The sequence below is a fragment of the Monodon monoceros genome, unplaced genomic scaffold (genome assembly GCF_005190385.1).
Source record: "Monodon monoceros isolate NGI ecotype Baffin Bay Population unplaced genomic scaffold, NGI_Narwhal_1 Super_Scaffold_20, whole genome shotgun sequence".
Lineage (NCBI taxonomy): Eukaryota > Metazoa > Chordata > Mammalia > Artiodactyla > Monodontidae > Monodon > Monodon monoceros.
The window spans coordinates 46,881,437-46,895,022 of NW_021703777.1; the positions used below are offsets into that span (position 1 = coordinate 46,881,437).

At 44.7% G+C, this 13,586-nt stretch overlaps 1 protein-coding gene across 1 annotated transcript in view; it reads right to left on the reverse strand.

Moving 5' to 3' along the window:
• PARM1 (prostate androgen-regulated mucin-like protein 1) overlaps window positions 1-13,586 on the reverse strand; it is a 96,397-nt gene that overhangs the window by 21,664 nt on the left and 61,147 nt on the right. The window contains exon 2 of the mRNA XM_029235638.1: window positions 10,010-10,705. Within this exon, the coding sequence (XP_029091471.1) occupies window positions 10,010-10,705 (696 nt within the window). The remainder of the gene's footprint in view (window positions 1-10,009; window positions 10,706-13,586) is intronic.

The following is a 13,586-nucleotide window of genomic DNA, read 5'->3' on the forward strand; positions in this document are numbered from 1 at the left end:
AATCAGAAAGAGGGAAAGAAATCCTGACATCTCTCTGCTATCGGAGTATCTTTAATGCAATTAGCCTTGAGAGTATCAAAAAGATACTGGAGGGCTTCCCTGGTGGCGCAGTGGTTGAGAGTCCGCCTGCCAATGCAGGGGACGCGAGTTCGTGCCCTGGTCCGGGAGTATCCCACATGCCGCGGAGCGGCTGGGCCCGTGAGCCATGGCCGCTGAGCCTGCGCATACGGAGCCTGTGCTCCGCAACGGGAGAGGCCACAACAGTGAGAGGCCCGCGTACTGCAAAAAAAAAAAAAAAAAGATACTGGAACAACTAGCCGTGTGGCAGTGGGAAGGAGGAGGTATGTGTAGGCTGAGAAGTCAGTCTTTTGTAGCCTCTGACTTTCAACTTAAGGGGCCAAGTTGGGGATCTCAACTCTGAAGTCATCCCTTTGCAAATTCCCCACAGAGAGGGGAGAATCATGTATCGCAGGTGCCATTTACCTGCATGAAGACAGAAAAAGAAGGTTTTTTGGTTGTTCTCTTTAGTATTTCCTCTATCTCTTCAGTATTCCAGTGATGAAAATGAAACATGACCACAGATAAAACAATACTGAAGGGGAAAATAAACCAGAAAAATTGGTATATGCCGTTTTTGAGACTCATCTAGTCTGCAGGTGAAGGCTCAGACCCCTTTGAGGCTCATCAGCCTTGGCAAGTAAGGCCTTCCATGCTGGCATTTTCTTGGTTCCAAGGACACGGCAAGAAGGAAGGGAGGAACTTCTTAGGGCCCAAGACAGAGTCCTAACCCTGTTTGCGATGATAAACTTGCAGTGTGCAAGTTTATCATTTTTTATCATGGAAAAATGACTCTCGCTAGGGAGCAGAGAGTCAGTTTCAGGTCACCTGTCTCAACATCTTGACAAAGGGCAGTGACACTATAATTCCTGCAGCCCAAGGACTTGGGGATCTCTCCAGAATCATTAGTTAATTTAGCTTTGCCTCCATGTAATTAATCACCTAGGCAAGGTAGGAACCTGCTTTTGGAGACTGTATTTTATTTACCAAGCTTTAATTTCTCCCAGACTCAGGATCCCAAGGTTTTAGAGTTAAAAACTTTGGAAAGAAAATAATTTCCAAACTTTGATGCCAGTTAGGGAAAGAAGGCAACCTCCAGCTCTTAATTCCCCACCCTCAGGTGCAAGTGGAGCCTGGGCAAAATCCTGTAAGCTCAGCTTTTGTATCCTCCCTCCTCCATGATTTATTTTCTCCCAGCTAGAAATCTCTAGTTGTATGCACTCTTCAACCCTTAGCTTTGGATTTTCCAAGTTTCATGAAAGTGCTACTATTTCCAATGTGAACATAGTTACTTTTCTCTTTCACACTTTTTGGATTATCCTTTTCTGTATTGTGTTATAGGCAGGTGCTAAAATGGATCTTGATTACCTAATCTTTACAGTAATAATCCTTTTGGGAGTCTTGAAGTGTTGTCACAAACATTTTATTTTTTCAAGTTAACAAAACACAAAGTCTAGAAGAGTCAAACTCTTGCTGGTAACCACACTGAGAATTAGGGACCCGACTGTAATAATAAGAGCAGCCAACATTTATTTAGTGCTATGTAAGGGACTCTTTATATACTTGTCTCATTTAACTCTAAAAAGAATCCTATAAGGCAATTATAGTACTATTATTACCCTCATTTTACAGATGAGGAAAATGTGACACTCAGTGATGAATAAACTTGCCAGGTCATCCATCCAGTAAATGGCATTGGTGAGATCTGAACCAGGCAGTCTGATGCCAAAGTTCATACTACAAGTAACACTCTTACCCTCCTAGGGCCTGGCTTTGAAATGATGCCATAATTTCACCAAACAAATATGGCAAAGTGTTTTTGATGGCCCCTTTCATGGACTTACTGAGATTTTATGACTTTAACCTAAGTTCACCTTAAATTTTGAGCCCGTGTTCTATCCCTGAAGGCCTGTGGGTCTGATGATAAAAGCAAGATACTGTTAAATAAAACTCTGTCTCTTACTGGCCGATATTTTTCTTTCCCAGGACCAGAGAACAAGGCATACCGAGGACAATATCAACCTAGTATCCATTATGTGTTCTCCTCACGCAATACTCCTGACTCAACCCACTTCAGGGGGGATGTTCTAGCACCTTTTCTGAGGAAGACAATCGGTTAGTGCTGATCTGGTCTCACTTTCCTGTTATTATTTTGAACAAAAAAAGACATGCTCTTCTGAGTCAGATTACAGTAAGTTCAGTCTGGATATGGAATCGGGAATATTCCAACCAGTTTTCCCAGTGAGCCAACAAGCCATAGATTCATTTATGATATCAGCAGCTGTGCTTACAAGCTAAATTCCACTTTCTCAGTGAAGTATTTCCAAAATCACTTTAGTCATATGTGACTAGTGAAAATATTTGAAGCAGAAAAAAAGAAAGTGTTCCATGGAGACAAAGTCTCTAAATGTAATGAAAGGTGAGACAAAGTATGCGATGGAGTTGCATTGCTACTAGATAACAATACCAATGGTAACTAGCTGATTTTATTACCTTGCCATATATTTTTCAAAGGATATTTTGGAAATATTTTAAAACCAGATTAAGATTTAGGCAGTAAAAGTAAACCAAAGGAGAAATAAAAGTAGTAGAGACAAGAATTTAGAATATTTTTTTTACCTGAAATATTATCTGACAGTTGGAGCTCCTTATGGGGGTTTACTTGCTGTAAGCAAGCTTAGAGGTTTAGCTTAAGTTTAAAGAATTGGGCACAAAAGAAAAAATGTGAGTGAGGATTTATAATCCATACTCTTGTCAGCCTTGCAGTCCACGTGGACCAAAGATAGGAGCCAGCATGATGGGAAAAGAGAGATGTGGTGGGATTATGGGAGCTTTGACATGAGAATGAGAGTGAAGAGAAGTGGGTGAATTTGGGACCTACTAAGAGTTCAAACCAACAGTTCTCGGTGATGGAAAGAACACAGAGAAGGAAGGAGGATTGGACTAAAAGATGTTGGCACCATTCACTGTTAGAGGCCAGGCCTGGGCATGTCATGATTTAATATTTGTAAAACTGAGTCTAGGATAGATACAATATTTTTTAGGATTATTGCTTTCTGATATATTTTGGGCAATCTGGAAGAATCTGATCAATAAATGTTTAATGCTCTTTTACATTTTTTTGTTAAATCCTCATTTCCCCCTTTAATATATTTTGAATAGATCATCGAAATATAATGGTCATTAACTTACTATTGTATTACTTACAATACATATATATTTTTTTACTCCTAAAATCTTTCTATGTATACTTTAAAAATGATTCTTCCCCCTTTTCTAGGAGTTAATTCATTTTTCAAATCTATATTTATCCTAAGAGTTGGTCTGGAATAAGGAGGTGTTTTGACAGCTGAAAGTCCCTTGCAGGTATGGATGCAGAGGGGATTAGATATCTGTGCCTGCCTGGTGTCCTTTCTTTCAGGGTATTTATTAGCACAGTTCGTACTGAATAAATCTGGAGTCAGACTAGCAAATTAAAGTTCAAAGGCCTTCACCCATTTTCACAATTATGAGTCCTTCTCTTTGTAATGGAAAGCATAGGACAGCGTAAGACCAGGGGCCACTTGGATTTTACAGACAAAAGAGAATACCCAGTCTGCAACAAGCCGAGTGACTATAATTTTAAAGTTTGCATATGTAGGAATTGGGGACGATTCGAGTATAACTTGGTGTGCAGTATCAGTTTATCCCTTAAGCATTCACACAGCACCATTCAGTTCAGTTCAGGACGTCACAAACACACTGTAGTCATAGCTTCCACCCTTGAAGAGCGCTGATTTAATAACCCAGACGATCCATATTTAACACATCACATCTCTCTCTCTTTTCCTTTAAAAGCAAAACAAAAACTGAAAAACGAAAATGAAAACTCGTTTCTTCTGCACAGCTGCTTTTGGATGGCTGCGGCTACCACCTGCTTCTCCTCCCATCGGGAAGCTCCACCCCTCAGGCCCAGCTGGCAGCCCTGGGCGTTTGACAACATCCCATGTGGTTCATGTCCACAGCAGGTCTGGAGGCCGTAGGTCCTTCCCAACTTTTCAGCTAGGATGGGTTCAGTGGAAGGAAGACCTGACTTCGGGTCACTCAGGAGAACTGAATTTGAATCCTGGCCTGGTCACTCAAGTGAGGACTTAAGTCACTAAACCTCTCTGTGCCTGTTTTGTCACCTACAGCAGAGATACACCATCCAGCTCACCTCGCTGGAATGTTCTGAAGATTAGATGGAGGGTTACCTGTGCGAGTCACGAGCCCAGTTCTTAGAACACGTATATTCTCAGTAAGCCTCATATGAATGTGAATCTCATTCCTTCTGCCTTGGATAATTCTAGTAAACAACTTTTGTGGTATGATAAGCCAACAACAACAACAAAACCCCTGGAAGATTGTCTCTCTTGTGTTCAGTTTATAATGAAGAAAGCTTAAAGTCAGAGCAGCTAAATGACATGGTCTGTCAGTGACAACGGCCAACCGGAAACCAGGTATAAACCGGTCTACGTGTTACCAGTCCTGAACTCCCTGCAGTTTACGTACATGGATTCCTGCCAGTTGAATATTCTTAAGTATAATTCTGAACATGTTCTGCCTCTGATCAAAAGCCTTTGGTGACTATCAATGGCTTGTCAAGTAAAGTAAGTTGCCTCATCCTGTTACTCAGGGTCCTCTAACACTTGTCCTGAAATCTTCCTTCCGGCTTCTCCTGCAATGTCTTCCTCCACACATCCTGGGATCCATCCTGGGATCCACAGGCTACTTGCCATGCTGGGTACACGCGACACTGTAAACGCCACAAGGGTGGCGATCGTCTCATTCATGGCCAAATCCTCACTGTCTAGCCAGATGCCTGACTCACAGTGAGAGCTCAATAAGAGTTCGTTGAAGATGATGGGCAGTCTTCATTATGATAAACACAGTAACAATGATAATAGCAATCACAACAACAAAATAACAACAATAATGATGCTGCTGCTGATACTGGTAAATAATAGTAAAACAACAAGCATAGACATCAACAGAGTCATAGCTCAACAGCCACTATGCTGTACATAGACCCTCGCCAGGTCTCTCTGGTGAGGGTGTGGTGAGTAGTGAGATCAGTTACAGGGGTATTTAGTTTCTTATCTCAACTAAACTTTTTAATGACCCCATCATTTGGAGACTACCCTTATCCCATTTTATTGGTGAGAAGACCAAGGCTCAGAGAGATTAAACAGCTTCCCTGGTACTGGCTGATTGCCTCTTTCATACATTTATCCAACAAGTGTCTCATTTCAAGTCTACCATGTGTCAGGCTCTGTCTCAGGGGTTGGGGATGTAACCTACATCCTCGTTGTTTGTGAGCAACGTCCTTGCTTTCATGGAGCTGACAGTCTAGTGGCAGAAAGCAGACACCTACTCAGCAAATAAATGAGATAATGTCAGCAAGTGGTAAGTGATTAAAAGGAAAGTAAAGCAGGATAAAGGGATCCATGGCGATGGATGCGATTACTGTTTCAGAGAGGGGTATGAGGAAAGGCTCCTGAGGGGATGACAGCTGAACAAAGTCCTTCCTGATGACAAGGAGCGAGCCACTGAAGACCCAGCAGGAAAATGTTTCAGGCAGAGGGAATGGTAAGTGCAAAGGCCCTGGGGCAAGAGTGTCTGCGGTCTGTTCAAGAAGCCGTAAGATTGCAGTGTGTTTGCTGGTGAAAGTGGGAGCAGGTGAGAGCACTGAGGCAGGGCGGGTTCCGAGTGTGCTGAGCACCGCAGGCATGACGCAGACTTCAGCTTTTACTCTGATTCAGAAGGGCAAGCACATGGAGTGTTAGAGCTGAGGAGGGACAGGATCTGTCCTGGGTTTTGAAAAGGGTCGCTCCGGCAAGGGTGTGGTGAGTAGTGAGATCAGTTACGGGGGTATTAAAGTCCCACAGGTGAGAGAGGACCGAGGGGTGAGAGGAAACTGGGTTCTGAGGGACCAGATGCAGCGTATGTGAGAGATGAAAGAAGTCTAGGATTATCCCACAGTTTCTGAGGGAGGACTGGACGGAGGGGTGAGGAAATCAGTAATTCATCTGATCCGTATGACATCTGAAATGCCTAAGAGCCACCCAAGTGGAGACCATGAGTTAGCTGACAGCTGGGTGTCGACATGTTTTTAGTTCAATGAAACAAAACAGGGACAGAATTTTACATCTCCGGGCTATCAGCATGTGGGTGGCATTTTTTTTTTCTTTATTTTTTTTTAAAATTTATTTTGTTTTTTTTTTACATCTTTATTGGAGTATAACTGCTTTACAATGGTGTGTTAGTTTCTGCTTTATAACAAAATGAATCAGTTATACATATACATATGTTCCCGTATCTCTTCCCTCTTGCGTCTCCCTCCCTCCCACCCCTCTAGGTGGTCACAAAGCACCGAGCTGATCTCCCTGTGCTATGCGGCTGCTTCCCACTAGTTATCTATTTTACATTTGGTTTAAGTCACGAGATGTGATGAGGTAATCTCAGGAGTGAGTGTGGGGAGAAGAGGAGAGCGTGTGTGTGGAGAGCTGCAGGAGAGGAAGACAGTGTTGGCCCTGGGGTGCTCCAGTGTAGGAAGGTGAGGGGGTGAAGTAAGGCGACAGACACGGAGAAGGAGCAGTGTGACGAACCAAGAGAGACTGTCCTGGAGGTCAAGTGGAAACAGTGCTTCAAAATGAGGGCAGTGACCATCCGTGTCAAATGCTGCTGCTAGGTCGGGTATGCCAGGACTCTGAATTAACCCTCAGAGCTGGCAGTATAGAGGGTACCAGATACCCCGACCAGAGCAATTTCTGTGCTTGCAACTGCCGGCTGGATTCTGCACCCAGGTATGTGCAGCACACAGGTGCCTGAATCTCCCCTTGCCCTGTCTTCTCCTCGGGCCGCAATTCCCTTCATCTCCTACAACTCAGTTCACGTGCTCCCTCTATCATGAAACCTTCCCTAATCCCGCCAGTCAAATCTAACTCCCATAACATTTACCTTGTTTTTGAATTATTTATTGGTGACTATGTCTGGATACTTGTTGAATGGACAAGTCCTTGGATTATAGAAATATGCTATGTGAACTCATACAGAAGAAGACAACATGCTCAACAAAAGTGCAGTATGATTACTGCCACTATGAAAGCAGCACAAGAGTCTCTAAAACAAAAACATCTGCAGACAGTCACCTGTGAGCACAGTGCCACAGGGTGCTGCCTAGTCTGCTGGGCTGATGGTGGAGCAGTGCGGCAATGCTGGTGCTTAAAGAAGACCCAACGGTGGTTTAAAGGATTTGGGCTCTGGGCCCAGCTTTACCACTGGGCGGTGTAACCTTGGGTGAGTCACTCCAAACTTCTGGGACGCAATTTCTTCACCCTTGAAATGAATAGCTTGTATCACATCTGCTCAAAGATCCTCCCACCCACCCTGGTTCATTCTCAGATCAGAAACTGAGTGGTGTTAAGAGTTACTTGTGTCCTTTCTTTTTACTTAAACTGTAAAATCTCAGAGGACAGGTCTTACGCTTATTAACACTTCTTTGCATCAAGCACCGGGTCCTGGTGGATACACAATAAATATTCTTTGATTTAACAGATCATAAGGGATGAATCCCCTTGGGTCTATGAAATGTACACTGGCCATGCTCAGTGATCTCCCTCTGACCTGTCACACCTTCCTCTCAAGTCAAGCAATCTTTCCTTCATTCATTTACCCTGGAGTTCTTACTGGGGGCCATATTCCCTAGAACTATAAAGTTCTGGTTCATGACCCAGCTCTGTCACTAATTTTGTGTCTCTTAGCCCTGCTGGCTTTGAGTTGAGGAAATCAAGACACACGGTCGAAAACACAAGCCAGAACAGTGGAACAGGGCTGTCTTGGATAATCTAGCCCATGAAACTGAGGGACTTGGAAAAAGTAGTAGGTTACGCCACATTAGGGAGTCTCTTGCATGCCAAGCTCAGAATTTGTGCTCGGTATATTGATCCACCATGTCTACGGTATCCTGGAGGGGGCAAAGGGAGGAGGAAGGGAAACCAGTTAGAAAACTGAAAAAGTAGTGCAGGTGGTCGTGAGGTCTGAACTAGGAAAGGGAAGAGATGGGGCCACTGCCTCAAGCCTGTTCTTGGATGGCAGCTTTGTTAGGGACAGACCTGAGGACCCTAAGTCAACACCCACTCTCCTCCAGGTACCGAGTCCATTCTTGAGATATTCCCTGCATGCTGGCAGCATGGAAAGTATCAGACAGAAAGTGGGGATGTGGCAGAAAGTAAAGACAGAAAGTACACATCTAAACACAGCGTGCTAAGTACTGGCCGGAGGTACAAACAGGGCGCTAATGGGGACGGGGCTACGCAGAGGAAGCTATGTTTGGACTGCGAGTGCCGGATTCCCTCCTTTTGCCTCTGCAGATCCACTCTCCACCTTTCTCCACTTTGCTCTCTGACTTGCCCTCCAGGAGGCTGAACTGTCTGCACCACAATGGGCTTCCTTGTCCTTGGCTTCTGGCTGCATATCAGAGTAGGGGGGGAGAGGGAGGGCAGAGTATAGATTCCCTTCACTCCCAGAGGTTAACCTTGAGTTAGTTGTGCCCCTCCCCCAAGAGTCCCGACTCCTCCCAGGGTGGTCTATTCTACAAGACCCTCCTTCTGGGTTCTGGTTACTATTCTCTCCTCCTAGGTCTGACTCATGACAGCTCTGCAATTATGATCCCCTGTGGTTTTCTTATACACCACCAGCTGTACCTTTGTAATTCATTCCTTTAGCCCAGTTTGATTGCATCTCTCTCTCTTGTTGGGACTCTCACTGATATACACTGGGCCTTTGAAATAAGAATTTGCAATTCTTTGGGACCTTATCCCTTAGTAAACTGTGAGCTCTTCCATGAGGAGTTATGTCTTGTTAATCTGAGCTCTGTTTCTCCCCACCTCCACTGTTTACCAGAGTTTCCATTCCTAATGGTTGTTTATCAATTATTTGTTAAAAGATGTTAATTTCTCCTCAGTCACAGCCATTTCTTTGACCCCAGCTGGTGCTGTGTGGCTCAGTCCCAAATACTCCCCTCTGAGTCCATGGCCCCTGGCAAGACGACTTAGGCACGGCCTAAAGCTCCATTTTCCCCTTCATCTGCTGGCTGCTCTCACCTCACTGCTTCTTAATCAAGAGGCCAAATGTTCCTACTAAGGCCTTTTCCTGCCCAATGCCCTGAAGTTTCCAGACTTCACCTCAATGTCAGATGCATGTGACCTCAGAAAAGACCCTAAATCTCTCTCTATCATAATTTCCAAGACTGCAAAATCAAGATAAAAATAATACTAACTTTACAGGGCTGCTGGGAGAATAAAAACAAACGTGACATTCCACAAAAGTTGTTGTCTTTCCCATGAAATATATCAGTGACTCTAAAGAATAAGCACATTCTCTCCACCCCCGGCCCTACTTTCTTTGACTGTTTCCATGAGGTAAACACTGCATTAATACATCGAGCAAAATCATAATAACAACTGACATTTCCTGAGTACTTACTCTCTTCCGGGAACTATTCTAGGCACTTTATATGTCATTTCATTTAATCTCCACAAGAACCATGTATGATACAGCTTTCTTTATCCCTATTTTACAGATGAGGAAAAATAAGGGCACCCTGATGAAGTAATTTGCCCAAGGTCAGGAGCCAGAACTGAAACCTAGGAAGCTCAACCCAAAGCCTTTGCTTAACCAGTCTCATTGGTTTACATACATGAAGACATATGTGAAGACAAATTATAAAGATTGGCCACAATTAATGAACTATCGCGGGGAAATTATTAAGAGACTAAAAGTAAAGTTTGCACTTGTGGAAATTCTTACGAATTATAATTCTGCTAGGTGTTGCACTCCAAAATTCAAACCTAATCCACTGTGTTTGGTTAGCTGAATGGCATTCTTAGCACCTCAGTGTCATCAAGGCCACGTGCTCTAGCCAGAGACTCACCTGAACTTAGCGCATGCTCCACTTCCTGCATGATCACCCCGGGCGGGGCAGTGGTGGTCCCCGTGTCTATCAGCATACAGGTCACTCTGGGGGGCACAGTTGCTTGGGCCGTGGTCTCGGTGGGCACTGGCTCGGCGGGGGCATGTGAAGTGGCTATGTGGCCAGAGATGTGCTCCTCCGCTGGGGGCTCTGATGTGGTTAGAGCTCCTGTGGGCTTGGTGCTGGCCTCAGCGGAGTTATGGTTGGTGCTCACAGAGGCAGAGGGAACCTCCTCTGGTGGTGAGGTTGATGGGGGTGAAGGTGATGAGGCTGGCGCTTGAGGGGAGGTGAGTGCGGGAGACTCAACGGGGGGCTGCGACCCTGTAGCTGCCACCCTGGCCTCGGGAGTGTCTGAAGTGTGTTCCTCGAGCGTGGGTGTTAAGTGGACCCCACCGCTTGTTGGTGAGGCGTCTGTGTCTGTGCCCTCCCAGTTGGAGGCTGGGCTGGTGGGTTCCTCTTCTCTGGGCTCTGTGGAGACGTTCTTGGCAGATGGAGATGTCCAGGCCGATGCTGTATCTGGGAGAACCGAGTTGGTGGGTGTTCCACCGGTAGGGGAGGCGGGAGGGCTTTGCGGAGAGAAGGCCGTTGGTGGGCTGCTCTTTGCCGGAAGAGAAACAGGCGAGAGGGCTGATTCAGACGCGCTCTGTAGCCTCAGTCCTGTAGAAGAGCCAGTACAAAGGTGGTTAATGTGTGAAAACCTGCGCGGCGAGGCCGTTTTACAGTATTTTCACGTCTTTCTCATTTTACACTGTGCCTCTGTAATTGTGAAGGTGACTTTAAAAATACTTTCTTCCCACTGTTGCTCTCTCCTCCCTTGGTGACTATCAGTAGGAACCAGCCTGAAGGCTCTGCAGGAGCAATTAGTGGATCGGTCAACACAAGTTAAGCCAGTACACAGCATGAACTAACCTTGTCTTCTGCTTGCTGAAAACCAGGCCCTTAAAAACCGAGACACTCTGCGGAACTGATTTTATGAGAATTCGTCTGGACAGTCGAGGGAGCTGTTGCACAACGCTTGCGGGGATGCCCAGCCTGTGTGATGGGTGTGGGGAAAAGGCATGGTTGGTGAGTGCAAAGCCAACCACTCACTGATTGGCTCGTCCCTGTCAGAGGAGCTCATTGATTGGCTGTTCCCTGCCGTAGGAGCTCACTGATTGGTTGCTCCCTGTTAGGGTTGTGAGCTCCGCAACCTTGTACAGGGATGCAAGGGTTATGGGCTTGTCCACCGGGGTGAATAAAGCTATGAGCACATTTCCTGTGGAGGAGTAAAGGGGGAGGTCCCAGATTAAAAGCTGAGAGGAAGAAGGAATCTGAAGTTTGGAAATATTTTCTTAGACTCGAACCTAGTTCTCCCAAATTCTAGCCTGGTGTCTTTACCATCATGTCATTTCGCCAAATATTCTCTTTCATATTTTGTAAAATTTAGAGTTAGTTTCCTTTCTTCATTCCTCCCTACCTCCATTTACCCAGTTTCATTCATTCATTCATTCATTCATTCATTCATTCAAGTATTTAATAAATGGCTTCTATGTACTAGCGCTCTGCTAGACCCTGAGTTTATGATTTCACTTTTTATGTAACACATCTCTTGATTGCCTCTCCACACCCCTTACCATTCCCCAACTAGCTTTTCCTCTAGTCATTTCCATCTCAGTGGATGGCAAGACCTATCAGTTGCTCAGTTGAAAACCCAGATATCCTTAATGCATCTCTTTCCCTCACTGCCCCTCCTCCATCCAATCCATCAGCAAATCATGATGACTCTACCTTAAAAAGATAGCCCGATCCAATCTCTGCTCATCACCTCCCTTATTATCTCAACATCACCTGAGCCACCAGTCACTTGTCTAGACAACTGCCACAGTCTGGTTTTTTTTTGTTTTTTTTTTTTTGCGGTACGCAGGCCTCTCACTGTTGTGGCCTCTCCCGTTGCGGAGCACAGGCTCCGGACGCGCAGGCTCAGCGGCCATGGCTCACGGGCCCAGCCGCTCCGCGGCACGTGGGATCCTCCCGGACCGGGGCACGAACCCGTGTCCCCTGCATCGGCAGGTGGACTCTCAACCACTGCGCCACCAGGGAAGCCCTGCCACAGTCTCTTAATTGGTCTTCTAGCTTCCAGATTTCTTCCTTTCAGTCTACTTTTCACATGGCAGCCAGTATAATATTTTAAAGTGGCAAATCAGATTAACTGACCAAAACCTTCCCAAGGTTGTGCTTAGAACAAAATCCAAAACTACTCCCCTATGTCATCATCCCATGTTCTCTCATCATTCTAGTTGATCTCTACTCAAATGTCAGCTCCTCCCCAGAGGAGCCTTCCCCAGACAGTCCTAACCAAAGTCATTCCTACTCCTTCCCCTTGCTTATTTTTTAAAAGATTTTTTGATTGTTAAAATATACATAACATTTTAACCATTTTTAAGTGTACAGTTCATTGGCCCTAAGTACCTTTTCACTATTGTTCAACCATCACCACCATCCATCTCCAGAACTTTTTCATCTTCCCAAACTGAAATCCTGTACCCATTAAACGATAACTCTCTATTCTTCCCTTTCCTCGGCTCCTGGAAACCACTATTCTACTTTCTATCTCTATGAATATGACTGCTTTAGGTACCTCATATAAATAGAATCATACAATATGTGCCCTTTTGTTTCTGACTTATTTCACTTATTAGCAAAATATTGTCAAGGTTCATCCATGTTACAGCACATGCCAGAATTTCCTTGCTTTCTAAGGCGAAATAATATTCCATTGTATGTATACACCACATTTTGTTTATCCATTCATCCACTGATGGCCACTTGGGTTTCTTCCATCTTTTGCCTATTGTGAATTATGCTGCTCTGAATATGTGTGCACAAATATCTGTCTGAGACCATGCTTTCAATTGTTTGGGGTCTATACACTCAAAAGTGGAATTGGTGGTTCATATGGTAATTTTATGTTTAATTTTTTGAGAAACTGTCACACCCTTTGCTCATTTTTATTTTTCATAAAATAAATAAAATAGTTTCTTCTTGAAACTACATATTATTTATTTGCCTAATTTACCTCTCTTCTACCAGAATGTAAGCTCCATAAGGGTACAGGGACCTGGTCTTATTTATTGCTGTTTCCTCCAAGCCTAGAAGAGTGCCTAGGTCATCATAATTGCTCAATAAGTACTTGAGGAAAGGAGGAAGGAAGGGGGGAAGGAAGGAAGGAAGAGAGGGAGGGAGGGAGGAAGGAAGGAGAGAGGAAAGGAGAGAGTAAGGGAGATAAGGAGAGAGGTAAAGAGGGAGCATGGAAAAATGAATTAACTTAGGAACTTTATTTAAAACAATACCCCAGTATTTCTCTACTCCCTTCAACACATCACTTAGTATGGCCACATCCATCATAGCTGCCGGGGGGCTGGCTGCCTACCTGGTGTTATTTGAAGGCAGGAAACTTGCTTAAAATGTCAACCTCTGTCCTTCCACCACAACATACACTGATGCCTGATGTCTTGTTAGGTCTTCAACTATTTAACTCTCCAAACTCTGAGGAGATTTC